The following is a 19,460-nucleotide window of genomic DNA, read 5'->3' on the forward strand; positions in this document are numbered from 1 at the left end:
GTAGATATTACACATTGAGCAAATATCAGGAATTAATGCAGATGTAGAGATTACACACTGAGCAAATATCAGGGCATGGATTGTGACGTCGTGCGCCTCTATGCGTCGAATAAGGAAGTTGGAGATCCCGGTAGTTCCCCTTTACTTTAGAGAACTATCAGATAGTTCAGTCACAACAGAAGTATTGAGTTCGTGCTTCGCCAGCGCATGTTTATAAAAGTCTATCATATAAATAATCCTTTCATTCTTGTCCCGTCTTTGACGTTGAATTCGTGGTTATATTTTCTCACTGTGACTAGTCAAGAACTCAGACGAGGTGAAAGCAGAGAACAGGGAGGATGGAGGTTACTCACCTGACGGAGGACGAAATGGCCGATATAAAGAAGGAAGTGAGTAGCTATCGTGTGGATGAAAGTGTGCGTTAAACAGATTGTCTGTGAACATGTTTGCGAGTTTGGCAGATTTTGCGTTCGATAAAGTGGAAGTGAAAGCGGTGTGAGCCGGTTGGTCGCCGATCATAAACCCGATCGAAATATATTTAGGCTGTTTGAGGATTTTCATTGAGTTGCTGCAATGAGCTGTAAACAGTAATCATATAAAGTGCACACTTGAACTTTCAGGCATGCTTGTTTATTATATTGGCCTACGCGATGGATTAGATTAGATATTAGACATAATAATTAAGTTACTGTTCAAAGTTTATGTATGTAACTCAGGACACATATGCTTTCAATAACAAAGGTTAACCTTTTATTTCTATGAGTATCTCTCCTGCTTCGTTAAAATAGTTGTGAGAATCAAATCACTAGTGTTTGAGTAAACTTGCATTCCTGTTATTTGGTAATATTTCAGTCCCCCAGACTTTTTAAAATAGACTAGTGGTTCACCAACATGGAAAGCTTTTCTCAATACTTTGGTATGTCCATTATAATGAATAAAACATTTTATTTAAAAAAAATTTTTTATCATAAAATAATGCCTTATTTCTATCTTACACCAGGAATTTTGTCACTGCGGTTTTACTATGGAAAATCTAACAAAATGTGCACAGTGTCTATACATTTTTTGGCAATATTGTTAGTATTTATTTGTGGATTTATTTTATTTTTTCTAAAAAATGAAAGCTATATAAAGTTGTGTCCCTCAGTCTGAACTCAACCCCATCATGCCAAACATTCTCCGCTATAATAATTTAGACTCAACCCATAAGTGACATCATTTCCCAAAAATGACATCATTCAGGTCTCTAACAGTGCTGCAGAAGATGGTCACTAGTATCATACTTTTTATTCATATTTTTAAGGCATATTTTAGTCAGGGAGGGCACTGTCAAGCTTAACAACTCAACCCCATCACATAAAATTAAGATGAAAATAGATTATTTTAAGCATATGCAATGCACTTATTTAGTTTCTGCCATATATGGTCTACTCTCCTACACTACACGAGGAGCAGTGGCCATTTTGAGCAAAAAACCTCAACGATTTGTGGTTGGCATGTTCAACTTCAAATCTTGACAAATTGACAACTCATAATTTTGTCATAAATAGAATATTTGATGTAATGTGTCCAGTTATGTCAGGAATGGCAGCCACATCAGCAGCAGAGACATGTTTTGCATGCAGATATGCTGACCCAGAAAGAAAGGCACAATATGAGAGAGGGATAGGGACTACTTGAGCTTCCTCCCGGGTTAGTGACATCACAAACCCTAAAATTTACATAAACCCCGCCCCCGAGAACGCGATTTATAGATTATCATGACAGAATATGCTAATCAATGACTAGAAGATAGTTAACTCCACATCAGCAACATAAATTCATCAACTAACCATTCAGAAACGTCCTGTTGCATTCTACGTGTTGTCACTTCTTGAGTCTCTCCATCATTGTCTGACTCCGGTTTGAAAGGTTAAAGGCTAGAAGTTGTTGAGATTTTGTGTGTGTCTGTGTGAGGTAATCGGAGTTGCTAACACACACACACACACAAGCTTTTGGAGCTCTGCCCCCTGTGCCGGGAGCAGCAGCTCATTTGCATTTAAAGGGACACACAAAAATGGTGCGTTTTTGCTCATCATCAAAACGTGACAATTTTAACATGCTATAAAAATATCTGTGGGGTATTTTGAGCTAAAACTTCACATACACACTCTGGGGACATCAGAGACCTATTTTACATCTTACATATTTTACAAAAGGGCATTATACCACCCCTTTAGTTCTGAATGTGTTGCGTGTTCATATTGCACCAAATGCGACACTGCACTCGGTGTTAGCATTTGTACACATATAGTACACATATTCGGTGTTGATTTCTACTGAAGCTTCTAAGCTCAAACAATGGTATTCGGACCAGCCCTAGAATTTGGACAGGCCTCTTGGCTTACATAATATTTTTCGTTACTATAAAGTTTGGAAGTTGGCATATAAAGAGGCAGGGATAGTGTTTTTCAACTCCGGTCCTCAGGATACCAGAATGTTTTAGATGTCTCGCTAATTAAAACACACTGCTTTATAGAACATAGTATTTTAAAATATCATGATTTCATTTCTTTGACCAATGTTTAAGTGTGTTGTGATTGGTCGAGTGCTTTGAGTGTGTCTGGGAAATGTCCCGCCCCTTACCATAACCGTCAGTTTAACACACTACTAACTAACTCAACCAGGCCCCGCCCCTTTATTCTGCGTATGAATTATTATAATGAGGAATATTGTGACGTGTTCGTTCCTGGAAGAAACTCAAGACTACAATGGAGCTGTTTCAGGAGTTCAGAAACACTGACACTGATATAGAGAAGAACTGGAGCTTTGCAGATCTTTTTCACTCTCAAACAGCAACATTACACACTAAAGAAAGATGAGAATGATTGTAAATGTCAGCCTGTAAGTATTTCACTTTGGTTCTTTTTCATGGTAGGCCATAGACCGGTTACGACCATACCTGGTGGATAAGATCATTGCTGAGCGGCACTTTGATTACCTGCGCTCTAAGAAGATCCTGACCAGAGAAGACACGGAGGAGATCAGCTGCAGAACCACCAGAGGGAAACGCACTAGCAAACTGCTGGATATCCTGGCAGAAAACCCACGCGGTTTAGACGTGCTTATCGAGTCGATCAAGTGGGGCCGAACACTCAACTTCATCATCGCAAAGATCACAGATGAGGTGCAGCGCGTGAAAAATGAGCGACTGGAGGCTTTAAAAGGTAAGAAAGAACATAAATTATTGAAAGGGGTCATTTTGTGAAATCAAATATCGTTGCTTTCGAGTGGAAACCCTGTATCTTCATATTTCGTAATTTTTATTTTTAATTTATCATCACTTTTGTTCATTCTTTACGTCTGTCTGTGGGTTTTGCAAATATCTAACCAGTGAAAAGTATTAAAAAGAGCTTGTGACTAAACCTTGTTATACCATTGGCTCCTCAAACTGTCAGTCAAAGCTCATAACTCCACCCCCTCTATTGCTGCATGCAGTTCGGAGCGTCTCTGCTTGTTTGCAATGCGAGGGTGAATAAAGAACAACGTTTTCAAGGTTTAAGCCTAGTCTGTGAGCATGTTTGAGCTGTTTTAACTGAAAGCATATCTTAAAATATGTCTGTGCCATTGTTTTGTCTCAAGATGCACACTAGTAATGGGTTTTTTTCTAAGGCATGTTTATAATAGCTACTTAAATGTCCTAATTGAACTAAGGCCTAATCCTGGCTTAATATAAGCCCTGACTGTGAAACCAGGCCTATATATATATAAAGGCTACTGTTTTATGTATTTGAGGAGCGGAGAAAAGTGTCTTAGTCTGGAATTTGTCGTTGAGTCACAGCCAATACTGTATTAAATACCCTGTAAATATCATAATATCGATTTTGACCAAATGACAGGAAAAACTAAGCGTCCACATACTGTAGCTACAGTAAACTTAATAACCTGTAAGTTGATGAAAACTTAATGCGATGCAATTACTGCTGCACTAATGATGTACAAAACATGTACAATCGCTGGACAAAAACGTTGTGACTCCATTGGAGCTTGATTTTGGTAAAATCTTAATAATATTGTAGTTAATAATACACATAAGTGTCAGACCACATATAAAGCCGTTATATCAACTTTGACAATATGGTGTTTAAATATTTAAAAAACTCTATTCCATTTCATGAAAAGTAGCAGTTTTGTACATATGAGGTGTCCGCCCAACAGCGACGATATATAAAACTTTCCTAATTTTCTATTAGATGAAAGTACACCACTTTCCAATCTCAAAGGCATGTTTACACTGGTATTAGGATAAGTTTGGGTTATTTTGACCACAAGTTGTCAGGCGTGACATGCCTTTATCACTAAAAAAGTTAGTAAAGTTATTTTTTGCACCAAGAACACTCATATATTTGCAACAAAATAATTTTCAACCCTCATTCTGATCCTCTGCAAGGAATACTCTTTTCTTTTTTTTTTATTGCTATGTCACCTTTAAGACTGCTGTCAGTAAACGGCCACTGATATGGCTAACATTATTGTTAGAAATAAATCATCCACTTGTACCGAGACACGAACACACTGTCTAAAAACTGCGCACCAAATTAAAAAAAGATCACCTCGTCCTCAGAGTGACGTTACATGGAAGCAAATAATCTGTTAGGAATCAGCTGGATTGAAAAGCCTTCATATAAACATGATCCCATTCGATCCCACTAAGCTTGATCTGAACGAACTTTGGATTGGACTGGAAGGTATGGATACTTTGTGCATATGTGCAGTGCTATGATGCGTATATTTACATACGTTTTACGTCATGCAAACATGCTTATATAAAAGTCAGCTTTGATTTTAGATTTGCAAAAACAACAGTTACTCTGGTATGACTGTCTGCGGTTCTGAACACACGACTGAAGTTTGGTCTGAACAACACAGGTAATGCACATGGACATGGGATTGCTGATGACAATTGGATTGCAACGTTTAGGGTTAATATATACATATATATAACGTTCAGAATACCGAATCAGATTGCATTCGTTCCGACTGGTGAAAATTAGTGCCTTTTGTGGTGAAAGGAGAAAATGAGTAATTTTGGTTTGGTTTGAACAAATGCTATTTTGGAGTGAGGAGGAGTTTTTAAGGTCTGAAACTTATTTTTTATAGAACAATTACCTTTTATATGTCAAACATTTTTAAGGGCAAGCTCAAAATGTTTTGGACCCCATAAACATCTGTGTTTATCATTGTATAATATATATATGTGATTTTTATTATTAACAAGATCCATTTGCTGCATTTGAAATTAGTTCATTATTTTTGCAAGTTAAACATGCATAAAATACGAGCGGATGCTGATGAAAACAGTGACTCAAAAAAGACTTTCAGCCTTTTTTGTTTTTGGCCATAGGGATGAAGTGGCAGTGGTTAACGGTTTACATTCTGAGTATTTGGCTTTTATGACTCATATAGTATATGAAATAGTGAGAATATGAAGCCCAAAATGGAGAAGGAAAAAAACACCTTAGATTTATTCAGAGGCACAAACTGAGCAAAAATATGCCATTTGGTGCAGATGCTGATACTTGCATGAAATGCATATAAATATCAGTCATCATTCTATATCTTCCAAAAATATGTCTTAGTAAGATGATTAAATGCTTAGTTTTTTGATCAAAGCTCTGTAGTTTGAAAACGTAATGTAGCCTATTGCAATACAAGGATAATTGAGAGATGAACGAATAAACCTTGATAAAGCTTGATGATCATATTTGAGACTCATGATTTTTCTATAAAATTATGTCTGGATAATCAAGTAAACCGAAGCTGCTTCAGTCCAGTTGAAATATTACTAAAAATATCAAAGTTATTAAGGTTTACTTGATATAAATCAGTGCAGTTTTGACAGCAGAAAGACACGTGAAGCACGAGCTGAAGGAGGACGTTTGTACAGTAATACTGAAAGACTTTTACTTGATAAAACAGTCTGAACGATCAATCAGACGACAGAAGGACTGGAGGAGATTGAGTGAGACAGGTTTATCATTTAGAGGCCTTCCGTATCAAAGATAGGCTTTATAGGGTTAATGGTTATTTTTTGCAGCATAATTAAATATTAGCTTGAAAAGATGGTCCTTGTATTATAGCTTTAACAGTTGGGTGTATTTGTTCTTAATGTATATTTTGCTATTTACGACATGAAGCACAGTTTTAAGGTAAATATTGTATTACACAACAGCAAAAGCTTGTGTGTGAGGCTGTGAGCAGAGCTGTAGACGTTCACTCATTGGGCCCTATCTTGCACCCAGCACAATTGACTTTGTACACAACGCATATATCATTCCTATTTTGCACCCGACGCACAGCGGACTTTTCGACGCACGTCGGTAAATTAGGGAATGAACTTGCGCTCCCTGGGGCGGTTCAGCGCAAAGAGGAGGCGTGTTCCGGCGCAAACGTTCCCTGGTGCTATTTTGCCGTTTCAGAAAACAATTCTGCCACAGACCAGGAGAAACCTAGTCTAAAGTCAGCGGCGCATTATTCAGATGCTATTTTAAGGGCTCATGCTTGGCCATAATGTAGCGTGAGCACAACAAGCATACACTTTGCTTCTCTCATCTACACAGACGCAGCAGTTACCATTTTTGCAAATCATACATTATTACAAGGAAAAGTATTCCACACGAGGGAAATCATTGCGGTGTCCATGAAGATGTGAAAAAATAGGCATAAATCTAGCTTACATATTTACCCAAATTATAATACGCCTTTATAACCGAAGCTAATTTGGGTGTGTTTCTCCATCCCCAATGTCACTTCTCTGTGTTTTACGGCCCTGACGAGAACGTCGGTCTCCTCGGCTGTGAACCGCTCCTGGCAAATCCGCCGTTATAATAGCAATCCGCCATGGAACAAGCGCACCTGCTCTTAAAGGGAATGTGAGATGTCGCTCTGATTGGTTTATTTCACGTTACGCCCAAACCACACCTATGAATAATGAAGCTACTTCAGACCAAACCATTTTAGATTTGCGTCGGGCGCAAGAGTCATTTATCCCGCCGGTATAATAGCAACAGTGCCCAAGACCCGCCCACAAAGTTACTTGTGTTTCGTGTTTAATACTTGCGTTTCAGATCGTTAAAATAGGGCCCATTGTTTCTCATTTCACATGCAAAGGGCTTTTTATAATCAGCATGAAATGGAAGTTGCACTCGTCTTTTTCTGTGGGGAATTGATTGCATGTTTGGATGGTTGTGGTTTGCTATTGGTGGATCTTATGTGAGTGACAGGTTGCACCGCCCTCGTCATCAGAGAAGAGAAGAGGGTTATTCTGATTCAAGATTACCAGGAACAGGAATTATGGATGCACCAAAATGAAAATTATGGGCCAAAACCAATTCCAGATGCACTTGGCCGAAAACATAAAACAAATAAACAATCAATTAATTGTACTTATTTAACAATCAGCACTAAAATAGCTAAAACTGAGTTGTACAAATGTTTAAAAGACACTTAAGGCAGTTTTTTAATAAAAACTTTTTAATAAAAAAATCGTTCCACTCCAGTTTTTTGGTGAAATATAAAAATTAAATGACAATAAACTGTAATAACTTGTTTTATTCTAACAGATTTATTCTAACATGCATCAGATAATGAAGACATCACTAACAGATTATGTACAAATATAATGAATATGTAATACAGTGCATATATTTAGCAAAATGCTCTTCTCTAGAGTTATTTTTTCTTGTTAACTAATGAGTTTATGGACATTGAAAAGCTTTCTTGAGGTAAATGTAAGGTTAAGTGTCATTGTAGAGCCTACAAGCTATTTTATTGATGTCTTTCCCCTTAGTGCTGGGCGGTATGACCAAAAATCCACATCACGGTATTTTTCTAAATTACACTGGTTTCACGGTTTAAGACGTTTTTTTTCCCCAAGCATGACTGGGTGTAAGAGGCGCTTTAGGAGCGGCAGAAATAGTGGTTTCCCAGGTATCGGCTGTACACAAAGCAGCAACGCTCATAAACGCTGCTTTATCAGGAAAGATAAAGAAAGATTCAATCGTAATAACAAAGAAGCTTTTCTAAAGACCGTCAGTGCACTTCACATACATTCATATAAAAACACCCGCGCCACCTTTTGATTTTGAAACGTGCAGTGCTCATGTTTATTCAACGATGTCAATGCCAACCACAAACAGATTTTCCAAAAGGCTGTGTTGATATTGTGAATCAATGTATGGGAAACACTGTAATTTAATTTGACAGCTATCAATTATAGTTTAACCTAGCCATCTTCAAAGTCACGCTTAGGGGCTGTTTACACCTGGCCACTTCATGCGTTTTCTGTGACCGGATAGCTATCCGATCGTGAAAAGACCAGGTGTAAATACCCTCCGAAACGCATTCGAGACGGATTTGAATCCGATCGCTCAAACCACTTCAGGAGGAGGTCTGAGACGCATTCCAGACGAAACTGGACAAGTGTAAATGCATCTGGTTGTTGAAACCACAAATTGTACTCCTCCCAAAAATGCAAAAAAAATAAACGTGTGAGAGCGTGTTATAGGCTATATGTAATGTTATAGCCAGATATGACAACGGTACTGGAACACGCATCACCACAGATGAGAAGCTGAGCATAAATTCATTAAGCCAAAGTGCAAAGTATCGCAAATCAAAAGTGAGAGTGAGACGCTTAACATACAATAATCATCATTAAAAGTAGAGAAACGAAATGATCTTACCAGGGCTGTTGCCGCTCTCTCTTATTGCGGTCTTTGATTTTGAAATTTTAGCTGATGATCAATAAAATGCAGCTCATATCTGTTGCTTTCGGTGACGTGCCCTCCATTAAATCTGCATATAGCGCGAGAATTGAAGAACGGATTTAAATCCGTTTCGCAAAAATACATTTATGTGACCAGGTGTAAATGGAATCGTTTTGATAAATCAGATAGTTATCCGATCTGAGAAAACGCATGAACGCATGAAGTGGCCAGGTGTAAACAGCCCCTTAAGCCCAATTTATACTTCTGCGTCGAACTTACGCCGTAGCTATACGTCGTAGGCTGTGTGTAGCGCGCGTACCGTTCGGCATACCCTGACGTGCACCTCTCCAAAAATGTAACAACGCGTCAGCTCTACACGGACGCAAGCGCTGTGATTGGTCTGCTAGGACCACTCCCTCGGGTTTCACATGCTCCCTCTGCGCACGTCAACGCGGACAACGACGCAGAAGTATAAATGAAAACCAACGCGTTGCCTACAGCGTAGAGGCTCCGGCGTAGGTCCGACGCAGAAGTATAAATCAGCCTTTAGTAACACGTGCGTCACCACAGTGCAACAGTGAAAGGACCCTCTCAAACAGTGTCGCGCCTCGCCGCGTTCCGATCGTTATTAAAGCAACATACACCGGTATTGCGGTATTTAAAAAATTCATATCATAACAAAAATAAACACCGGTATTTGGTATGAACCGGTACACCGCCCAGCACTATTTCCCCTGTTGAAACACTGATTGAGTGATTACATGAGACATGATTCATGAATTTCAGTTTTATCATTCAGTTTATGTTCATTGATGTTTATTTGCTGCTGTAGTAGTAAAGAGGAAGAGATGATCGGTTTAGAGACACAAAACAACATTTATTGTTTGAATTCCATAATAAAATCGACAGAATTTTTAAAGTTGAGACTTTGCTTCAAATTAAAGTAATAAAGCACAAAGCTTATTACGATTTTTGGACGTCAGGCGCGCTACAAATGTTTAGTGTTTTTGTTCACACATCAACAGAAAACGGCACAGACTAAAAGATTTAGATTCAAGAAACTATATCATTACAGATTAAAATCGCGAAATTAATATTGTCACATGTTCAACTGTTGTAGCTTATACACGTTGTGTTATTAAAGGCACAATATGTAACTTTTTTGCTTTAAAATTAGCAAAAATCACTATATCTACGTTATATATTTTTTTTAGTTGTGTACTTACATTATCCCGACTGTTTCCAACAACTTTCAAACCAAGAGAAATTTTAATTAAATTTTTAGACACGGCACGTTTCTTTATTTCCGTTTTGTCGCAGTCAATGGCGTCATATCCGCGTTGTCCCTGGTTTCTGCTCGTACTGCCATGGTAACCAGAGCTATGAGCAGAGCCCTCTGATTAACCAAAGCGACAGACGCAGACAACTGTGGAGTTCGCAATGTCTATTTGCACGCTGTTGTTGTTTCGTTCAAACATTACGGACCATGGCAAGCAGACTTTGGATAAAAAAAGGAGAACTAAAACGAGAATCAATATCAGCGCGGTGTTTTCGAGATGCCGAGAGCTCCCATAGACAGTATATAAACAAGAGCTCCACGTCCGAGACTTCGACCGCTCCTACATGTACTTATTAAACAGGTGAGCACATTTACATAAAACTAATCAATTTTATATAGTTCAACAATGATAAAATGTTAGAATATGATCTGTGTGTTATTCTAATGTTGATCTAGCTTACTGCTAGTCTCATACAGACAAACTAACACATACTTTTCAACACATTCAAATGCAGTTTAGTGTGCTAGTGTAATGTTAGACCAGGTGAAACAGCGCTGCGTTACCTCACAAGTTTAATTTGTCTAATAAACTGACCTGTGAGTTGTAATTCTGCACTTGCGTGTAGTACGGTAGAATGAAATGTCCGTATTCCTTTTATATCCGCAGGAGCTCGCGTCGCGTGTTGAGCTGATAGCTGTCTCTTAGCAATCCCGAACTGCTTCATATCACAGTCATGATAAAAGCATCGATGTATTCAGTCATCCATAAACATTATTAGATCGGCCGGCTTGACGTTGACGACAACATCCATAATTCTTAGCATGTGTTGCGTCATCAAACTACGCCTTTGTTATTGTAAAGAGGTTAGCGACCCCTAGTGGCGAAAAATTCCATACTGTACGTTTAATAATCATTTATAGCAAACACGGCAATATTCCATGAAAATAAGACTTGTCAGTTTTGATTTCATGGTGACTGTAGGCAAAGGCAAGTTTCAAATCAGTGCTTATCCCGGAAGTCTAGAGCTAAATTAATCCCCTAGCTTAGCGCCATCTATTGTTTTAGAAGAGGAAGTTGCTCAACTGCATTTGTGAGAAAATCTGCCTGGACACATTTGTGAGAAAATCGAGCCGAGAGATCTCATAAAAAGCCAAGTGTCTCACAATCATAACAGACAGATTTGGTATTTGTTCAAAGGTTATATGCAATTTGTAGGATGGTTTGTTTTTATTTATGAAATATTATCTAGGCTCATTTATTTATATTTGTAAAAAACACAATACATATTTTTTTCTCCACTGCATTTTCACTCAAATTGATCGAGTTTGTTTGCAAAATGCTGGATTTGTTTCTTTAATTATGGCACAATATTAACTCCATAATAAAGGACTGGCGTCGGACGCTCTGCCATGTCCGGGACGAGGGTGTTAGAGGACTCAACAGGTTTTTCACACTGGACTAATAAGGGTGCACAGTAGGGTGCAGCAAGCCGACAGAGCCGGGCCTCTCAGTGCTTCTACACGTTTAGGGTGGGAACACGGGAGGAGACCGGCTCTACACGTAGGCTATAATATCTAGCAAACTTGTTAGGTGTTGCCCAGCCCGCAGCTCTACAGATATATTTTAGCAAGGAGCCACGTGTCAGCGCCCAGAAGGATGCAACGCCTCTCATGGAGTGAGCATGCAACCTGAGCGTGCAGGGCATGATGACATTCGCTATCCAGTGGGCCATCCTCTGCTTGGAGACAGCCTTTCCCTTCTGCTGGCCTCCGTAACAGAAAAAAAAACTGTTCTGAGGTCTTAATAAGTTCAGTCCACGTACAGTTGCAGAGCGCGGATGGGACAGAGCAAAGCCAGGGCTGGGTCTGCCTCCTCCAGGGGCAGCACTTGCAGGTTCACCACCTGGTCCCTGAAGGGAGTAGTAGGAACCTTGGGAACATAGCCAGGCAGGGCTCTCAGTACAACATGGTTGTCACCCGGCCCAAACTCTAGGCACGATTCGTCGACCGAAAATGCCTGCAGGTCCCCTAACCTCTTGATAGAGGCCAGTGCAACCAGCAGCAAATTCTTCATGGAGAGAAGCTTTAAGTCTGCTGATTGCAGAGGCTCAAAGGGAGCATCCTGGAGTGCTCGAAGCACCAGGGAAAGGTCCCAAGAGGGTATGGAAGGGGGTTGAGGAGGATTTAACCGTCTCGCCCCCCTAAGGAACCTGACGACCAGGTTGTGCTTTCCTACTGTTTTGCCATCTATGTGGTCGTGATATGCTGAAATAGCGGCAGCATGTACTCTGAGGGTGGAGGGAGACAGCCTTCGCTCCAACCCTTGCTGCAGGAAGGAAAGCACGGACTCTATCGAACATCTTCGGGGGTCCTCTCGGCGAGAAGAACACCACTTGACAAACAGGTTCCACTTCAAGGTGTACACACGTCTCGTAGACTGTGCCCGCGCTGAATTGATGTTGTTAAGTACCTCTGGGGGTAAGTCACCTAGAACCTCCACGTCCCGTCCAGGGACCACACATGGAGTTTCCAGAGGTCCGGATGCGGGTGCCATAGGGTGCCCCGTCTCTGAGTCAGAAGGTCCTTCCTCAGAGGAATGGGCCAGGCAGGGACTGTCACGAGGAGCATGAGTTCTGGGAACCAGGTCCGGGTGGGCCAATAGGGAGCCACCAGAAAGACCTGCTCCTTGTCCTCCCTGACTTTGCACAGGGTCTGTGCAAGTAGGCTCACTGTGGGAAACGCATATTTGCGAGGGCCCCGGGGCCAGCTGTGTGTCAGTGTGTCCGTGCCGAGTGTTCCCTCGGTCAGGGAGTAAAACAGCTGGCAGTGGGAGGTCTCTGAGTAGGGCAAACAGGTCTACCTAAGCCTCCCCGAACTCTCTCCAGATCAGCTGAACCGCCTGGATTTGGAGTCGCCATTCTCCCGGGAGCACAGCTTGTAACAGCTCGTCGGCCACACTGTTGAGCACACCGGGGACATACATGGCTCGAAGCGACCTCAGATGCTTCTGACTCCAGAGGAGGAGATTGCGGGCGAGTTGCGACATACGATGGGAGTGTAGACCACCTTGTCGGTTGATGTACGCAACTGTCGCAGTGTTGTCCGAATAGACCAGCACGTCCCTGCCCTGTAGCGTCCTCTTTAAGCGGCTCAGAGCGAGACGTACATTTAGCAACTCGAAGCAGTTGATGTGCCAATGCAGTTGGGGGCCCGTTCACACCCCTGACACAGCATGCCTGTTGTACGTGACACCCCAGCCGGTGGCAGAGGCATCTGTGAACACCACAGCATGCCTGGACACCTGTTCCATGGGCACTTCTGCCCGCAGGAACGAGGGGTCTGACCACAGGCTGAAGGTCTGGCGGCACGCCGGTGTGATTGCCACCCGGTGAGTGCCGTGATGCCACACCCATCTCGGGACTCGGCCGTGAAGCCAGTGATGAAGCGGTCTCATATAAAGCAGCCCGAGCGGTGTTACTGCTGCTGCCGCTGCCATATTCCCCAGGAGCCTCTGAAAGAATTTCAGTCGGACCGCCGTCCTGCCTTTGAACGTGTTCAAGCAGTTCAGCACCGACTGAGCGCGTTCCTCTGTGAGGCGCGCTGTATTTACGACCTAATCCAACTCCATACAGAGAAGAGATACTCTGCACAGTGGAGAGTTTGCTCTTTTGTTAGTTGACCTGAAGACCTAACAGGCTGAGGTGCCTGAGCACGAGGTCCCTGTGTTCGCATAACTGATCTCAAGAGTGTGCTAGTATGAGCCAGTCATCGAGATAGTTGAGGATTGTATGCCCTGTTCTCTCATGGGAACAAGGGCCCCCTCCTTGACTTTCGTGAAGACAGGGGAGACAGGGATACCCCGAAGGGCAGGACCTTGTACTGATATGCTCGACCCTCGAACGCAAAGCGCAGAAAGAATCGAGGAAGAATGGAGACATGAAAGTATGCGTCCTTTAGGTCGATCGCTGCAAACCAATCTCGGGGACGGATGCATTAAAAAATGCGTTTCTACGTGAGCATTTTGAACGGTAGCTTGTGGAGACTCCGATTCAAAACTCGCAGGTCCAAGATCGGTAGTAATCCACCGCCTTTCTTGGGTACAATGAAGTAGGGACTGTAGTACCCTGATCTCATATCGGCTATCGCGTCCTTCGCCAGTAGGATTGCAATCTCCACTCGCAAGACATGGCCAGAGGTGGCCCGTAGCGGGGTCTGAGTGTGCTGTGCAACACTTACCTGGTTCCACAGGGCAAGAGGCGGCTTGGATGCATTCTCGAACTCCACGCTGCTGCCCGCTGGCGATCGAAGAGGCTAATGAGAGTGGTGAGGATTCTCTCCTCCCACTGCTCTCCGGGCAGTCGCAGCAGAGGCGCAGGGACTCCGCCCCATTTGCAGGAACGAGAGTCTCGACCGTAGCTCCGAGATGGTCATCCTCCCACAATGGGTACATGACTCATCCACGAACGCTGCTTGAGTGTGTTCAATGCCCAGACATGCGATGCAGCGCTTGTGACCATCCCGTAATCCCAGGTAACGGCCACATCCAGAAACACACAGGTAGAGTGACATCTTTAAAAAGACGCACTCCACCCATGTAAGCTCTTTTAGGGACTGCTCTCCTTGGTGCTGAAGCACGCAGGGGAACGGTCGCAGCGGACGCAGACAGGGAAGTGTGCAGCCTGTAGTGCGCTGTCTCTCTCTTCACGACGGTCTTACCAGCCGTGAGAATGGCTTTTCTGCGCTCTTGGCACACCGTACCGGCTGTGAAAACAGCCTTTTTGTTTTGCTCAATGAGAAGAAAAACAAAAAGAGAGAGAGAGACAGAGAATCAACCACGCTGCCGCACTGTAACGCCCGCACCAGACAAGAGAGGTCCCGTTGAAGAGCTCGCTCGTTCTCGTATCACACTCAGTAGAGTACACAGCATCGAAGTGCTCGGCTTTGAAGCAAAAAGCTGAAGTGCAATCGCACCTTCTGCTCATTATATACCCACGCTGCGTGGCAGAGCAGCTGTTGCAAATGATTGCACGCCAATGTGCATTGGCTCGTTTAGTTTCACTCGAAGTAGATTGGCCTCCCTAGCGAGATTCCTATTCGTCGGTCTCGACGTGGCGTCAACTGACAGACTGAAGAGTAACAGGAATAAAGCGAGTATTTGCTTTATAGGCCAAACCTGAGAAAATGGCACCATCTTGTAAAAAAGAGTAAAAATTTCAAAATTTGAAGCCTTGCCAACAGAATGAAAGCCTATTAACAAAGACTGCATTATTTTATAGTTAAATGGCTCTGGGATTAAAAATTGCGGTTGCAATTGGGACATTTTTGACCAAAAGGTGTTCCTAGTGTAAAATAGATTTATTAAAGGAAATGAGGACGTCTACAAAAATGTCTATAAGGTCGCACAAGGGTTAAACTTTTATTTGCCACAACCAAGACTTATAAAGCATATGTAATACACATAAATGTTTCACAGTTGGCAAATGTTTTAACTACATAACGAGATAAACACTTTTTATGTAATAAAATACTGTACTACCTCACAAAAACATAAGGAATAAATATAAATAAAGATTATTAATTTCCACGCTGTTTTTTACTGGAGTATCATCAGTATTTGATGTGTAGGTTCGTTTTCTTCTGATGAATAGCTGAATTTCACTGGGTACCATTTTTCAACATCAGAAGTTTTCAAAAGAGTTTCACATGTGTAATGGCACCAGTGACGTTGAAAATCATTTTAATATGCAAAACTGTTACCAAATCGCAGCAGTGGGTGTTTACTTCCATGTGTAACGACGCCCATCAAAACAAGTGTTTGAAAGAGAGGGTCAAAAACAGGATAGAAAATAGCTTATTACTTCTAAAAATGTTGCTTTCATTTTAAGTGGACTTTTTAATTGTACATTTCATGACCCCTCTAAAGGTGTGCAGCAACTGTCTTCCAAAGCTTTCAACATATGGAGACTGTGGTTAATAAAAGAAGTTGCCTTTAATTCACAAGTAACATCCATAACTGGTAGTTTGATGGGAGTAGTTTATTAAGTTTCTTGGTTTTCTTAAAATCAGTGTTTGTTGTTTATCATGTAAGGCCTCCAGACATGACGATATTAACCCCATATGTTCATGTTTTGCAGCGGGGTCCTCAGCCAATTCAACTTATTCATGCACAAAAAGTGCAACCAATGACTTCTCCAAAATGGACTTGGACTATGACAAGTACTCCACTATATGTTATCATCCTGAAGGAGAGGCGAGCACATCCGCCTCGGTGGCTACGGGATCCTTTAACCTGCGCTACGGATCGGGTCGAGGGAACGAGGCTATGTCGGTGTGTGGAGGCAGCGGGAGCATGAACGTGTCTTCCACAACCTCATCCAGCCTGCCTAAACCCGGAGACCCGGGAGCTCCGGCTGTTCCCGATGAGCTGGAGACGGAGGACGCCGACGCCGCGGTCTGTGGGAGCGCTGGAAGTAGCGGAGACGCCAACTTCCAGCCGCTGCGCTCGCGCTCTTTGTCTCCGCACATGTCGTAGCGTTACCTTTCAACGCAAGCGTCTGCATTCCCTCTCTGTGTGAGATTCAGAACATTTTACAAACCAATAGTTTATGTCTTTCAAACGTCTTTCACCAATCAAAGCATAGTCACACTTTTACAAACAAAAGTGTTGCTGCTTGTTAAATTTGCTTAAATAAAATGAGTTAAAGCAACACAATCGCTGAACGTTTTGTTACCTGCTTAACTCTTTCCCCGCCATTGACGAGTTTTTCCCGCAATCCCAAATCTGTTATACAGTAGGGTCTTCGCTTCACAAGTGAAGAAGAAGATCTGTGTAAACCAGAAGGAGTGGATAGAAGATGTTTACACACGTGTAAGCTAACGTGATCATCAAACATTAAACGGCATATAAATCAAAACTGCCAAATGTTACTGGATGAAATGTTGAAGCTTTTGAAGCTTTGGGAGTGTTGATGAACTCGATCTACTCCATCTATGGACAAAGTCTTTGACAAACACAATTTTTTTCAGCTTTTTGTTCGAAAATTCATGTTTTTTTATTAAACTTACTAACTTTGCTTTGATTTGTACCATGGTCTGTCTGAATACTCTACACTGATTGACTGGAAAGTGTGCAATAAAACAGTGTAATAAAGTAGTTCCAGTCAGTTTAATCACCGTTCTATATTAATGCGCTGTTTTCATTGAAGTGCACACACGCATAATACGCCCTGCGCACATGCAGAAACATTGAGGAGCACAGAAACATATCAACGCTGCCCCGCGACTCTTATTAGTGATAAAATAGCTTTGCTAATAATAATTTCACTAATAATAATTTCTTAGCAATGAGGGGGTTACATCTTAATGAGTAACATCGCTGTTTTTTAAGTAATTAATCTCTCTCTTTCTCTCTCTGTCTCGGTCGATAATGAATTCAAATTAATGCTATAATTCATTCATTCAAATAAATGTGATCTTAAGCACTACTTTAACTCTGTGTTTGATTCAAAGTGGGCAGAATGCTAGATCTATTGACCCTTCCAGTCAAAAATTGTGCCACAAACAACAATAACAGCTTAAAGTTGTCAATGCTGGCAAATGACCATGGTATACTCTGAAAAATGCAAGGTTGTTTCAACCCATGTTTGGGTCAAATATGGACAAACCCAAATGTTGGTTTAAAATGAACCATTTAACCAAACAACCTAAGTTAATTTAAACCAACGGTTGGGTTTGTCCATATTTGACCCATACATAGGTTGAAACAGCCCAGCATTTCTAGAGTCTATTAAGCAGGAAAATTAAGCCATTTGAATGCCCTCCGCGAAGGCAACTGGTTATTTGCCTCCCCCGTTTAATGCACAGCTAGCCGTGGATTATCCCTAACATATTGACTATTTACAAATAAGTGCAAGAAAATATTCAGGCGGCCATGAAAGTTTTGTGAATATAATCAAAAATGCTGGCTGGAAACTTACAAATAAAACACTGGTGAGGAAAGTTAAAAACTGTGTCCAATCTACTGAAGTTTACTTGTTTGTTTTTGTGTTGGGTCTACCAAACTAATTTTTTTCCCCCGCATTAACTAAAACTGATCAGTTGATTTTTAGCTCCCAGCATGCTTTGCTTTGGATCAGGAGAGTAAATGTTGAAATGAAGTGTCATGGAGAAAAAAATGTCATTGACATTTAACAGAGTTAATGCTGAAGTTTCTGTGGTCTCTTTGTTGTGCAGAGTGAAGCGTGTGGAGAGGTTGTGGGTGGCTATGAGTAAAGTTTATAGTGTAAGTTGCTCCACTCATTGAGCAATATCTGTACTAAAATCAGTGCAGAGATGAGTAACTTCTTACATGTTCATTGTAAACAGCTACAGAAGATAATCTACAACAATAAACAGGAGTTTGTATTACCTATTGTTCGCTCGTTGTTGTTGTGGCAAATGTTAGGTTGACATTACCTCATTTTTTGTGTGTTATAGCTGTTAAATTTTCTTTACTCATCACATGGGATAAAGTCTACTTAAAACAAAATGACCTGTTTTATTGATTCTGTAGGTTTGTTTTTACAGTGCGTGATTGAGGACCCTTGAAATAGCTGGTTATTGCTTGAGTTTGAGCAAGCTGTTAATTTTGTCTGCTCAACTGGTACATTATAAATCTTTCCCAACTCGGATGACTTTTTTCATTTTCTGGAACACCAGAAGAGAAGTTTGGAAGAATCTTCACTCTGCTCTCTTAAAGACAATGCAAGTGGATGTAGACCTGGGACTGTCAGGGTCATAAAGGAACAAACATGGCATAAAAGTACCAAACAAGTCCATATGACTGCTGTAATATCTTGGATACTAAAGGAAATCTGTATGTAATCTTAATGGTCTCTATATTCACAGTAGCCATAGATATACATGTTAGGGACGCTGACTCTGTATATGTCTTTAAAGTACAACTTAAGACAGATGATTTGTTTGCCATGACCCATTCATCCTTTTGATGATCATTGTTATTATTTTTATTCTATTACTATTGTACTATTTTGTCTATCTTACTGAGATGATGTAAAGCACATTGGTCAACATGTGCTGTTTTAATAGTGTTATACAAATAAAAGTGACATTGATATTGATAGCTTTGTGTGAGTAACCACTGAGAATCAGCTGTGGTCACCATTCACTTCCACTGTGTGAAAGCAGTTTGGATATGCTTATGCTATAATTCCTTTATGTTTTACACTTTGAGAGCCCTGTGTTTTGTTTATTTTAGCTGCTGTTGAATATGTGCACATACTGTCAGAGAGCTACTCATAAAGACTAGAGTAAATGATTTCATGATGATAATGATCGTAATCATTAAGAAGACCTATTATGCCCTTTTTCTTTTCAAAGTCTTGTTGTTTTCGTGTTCTTCTAGAACAGGTTTTCCTGCTTGAATGTTGATTATT

At 41.2% G+C, this 19,460-nt stretch overlaps 2 protein-coding genes across 2 annotated transcripts in view; both read left to right on the forward strand.

The window, feature by feature from the left end:
* ccdc13 (coiled-coil domain containing 13) overlaps positions 1-19,460 on the forward strand; it is a gene marked incomplete at its 3' end in the record, with an annotated part of 264,989 nt that overhangs the window by 47,943 nt on the left and 197,586 nt on the right.
* bcl10 (BCL10 immune signaling adaptor) lies at positions 91-18,432 on the forward strand. Its single transcript, XM_084120826.1, has 3 exons — positions 91-389; positions 2,918-3,206; positions 16,161-18,432. The coding sequence occupies exons 1-3, from the start codon at positions 339-341 to the stop codon at positions 16,556-16,558; spliced, it is 738 nt and encodes a 245-aa protein (XP_083976952.1). The 5' UTR covers positions 91-338; the 3' UTR covers positions 16,559-18,432.

Source organism: Abramis brama (assembly GCF_963993115.1).
Source record: "Abramis brama genome assembly, chromosome: 7".
NCBI lineage: Eukaryota > Metazoa > Chordata > Actinopteri > Cypriniformes > Leuciscidae > Abramis > Abramis brama.

Bases quoted from the DNA above. Each gene is read 5' to 3' on its own strand.
- bcl10 (XM_084120826.1), top strand. From the start codon at position 339: ATGGAGGTTACTCACCTGACGGAGGACGAAATGGCCGATATAAAGAAG. The intron at 390-2,917 runs GTGAGTAGCTAT...TTTTCATGGTAG, and splicing joins TGGCCGATATAAAGAAGGAA to GCCATAGACCGGTTACGACC. The intron at 3,207-16,160 runs GTAAGAAAGAAC...CATGTTTTGCAG, and splicing joins GCGACTGGAGGCTTTAAAAG to CGGGGTCCTCAGCCAATTCA.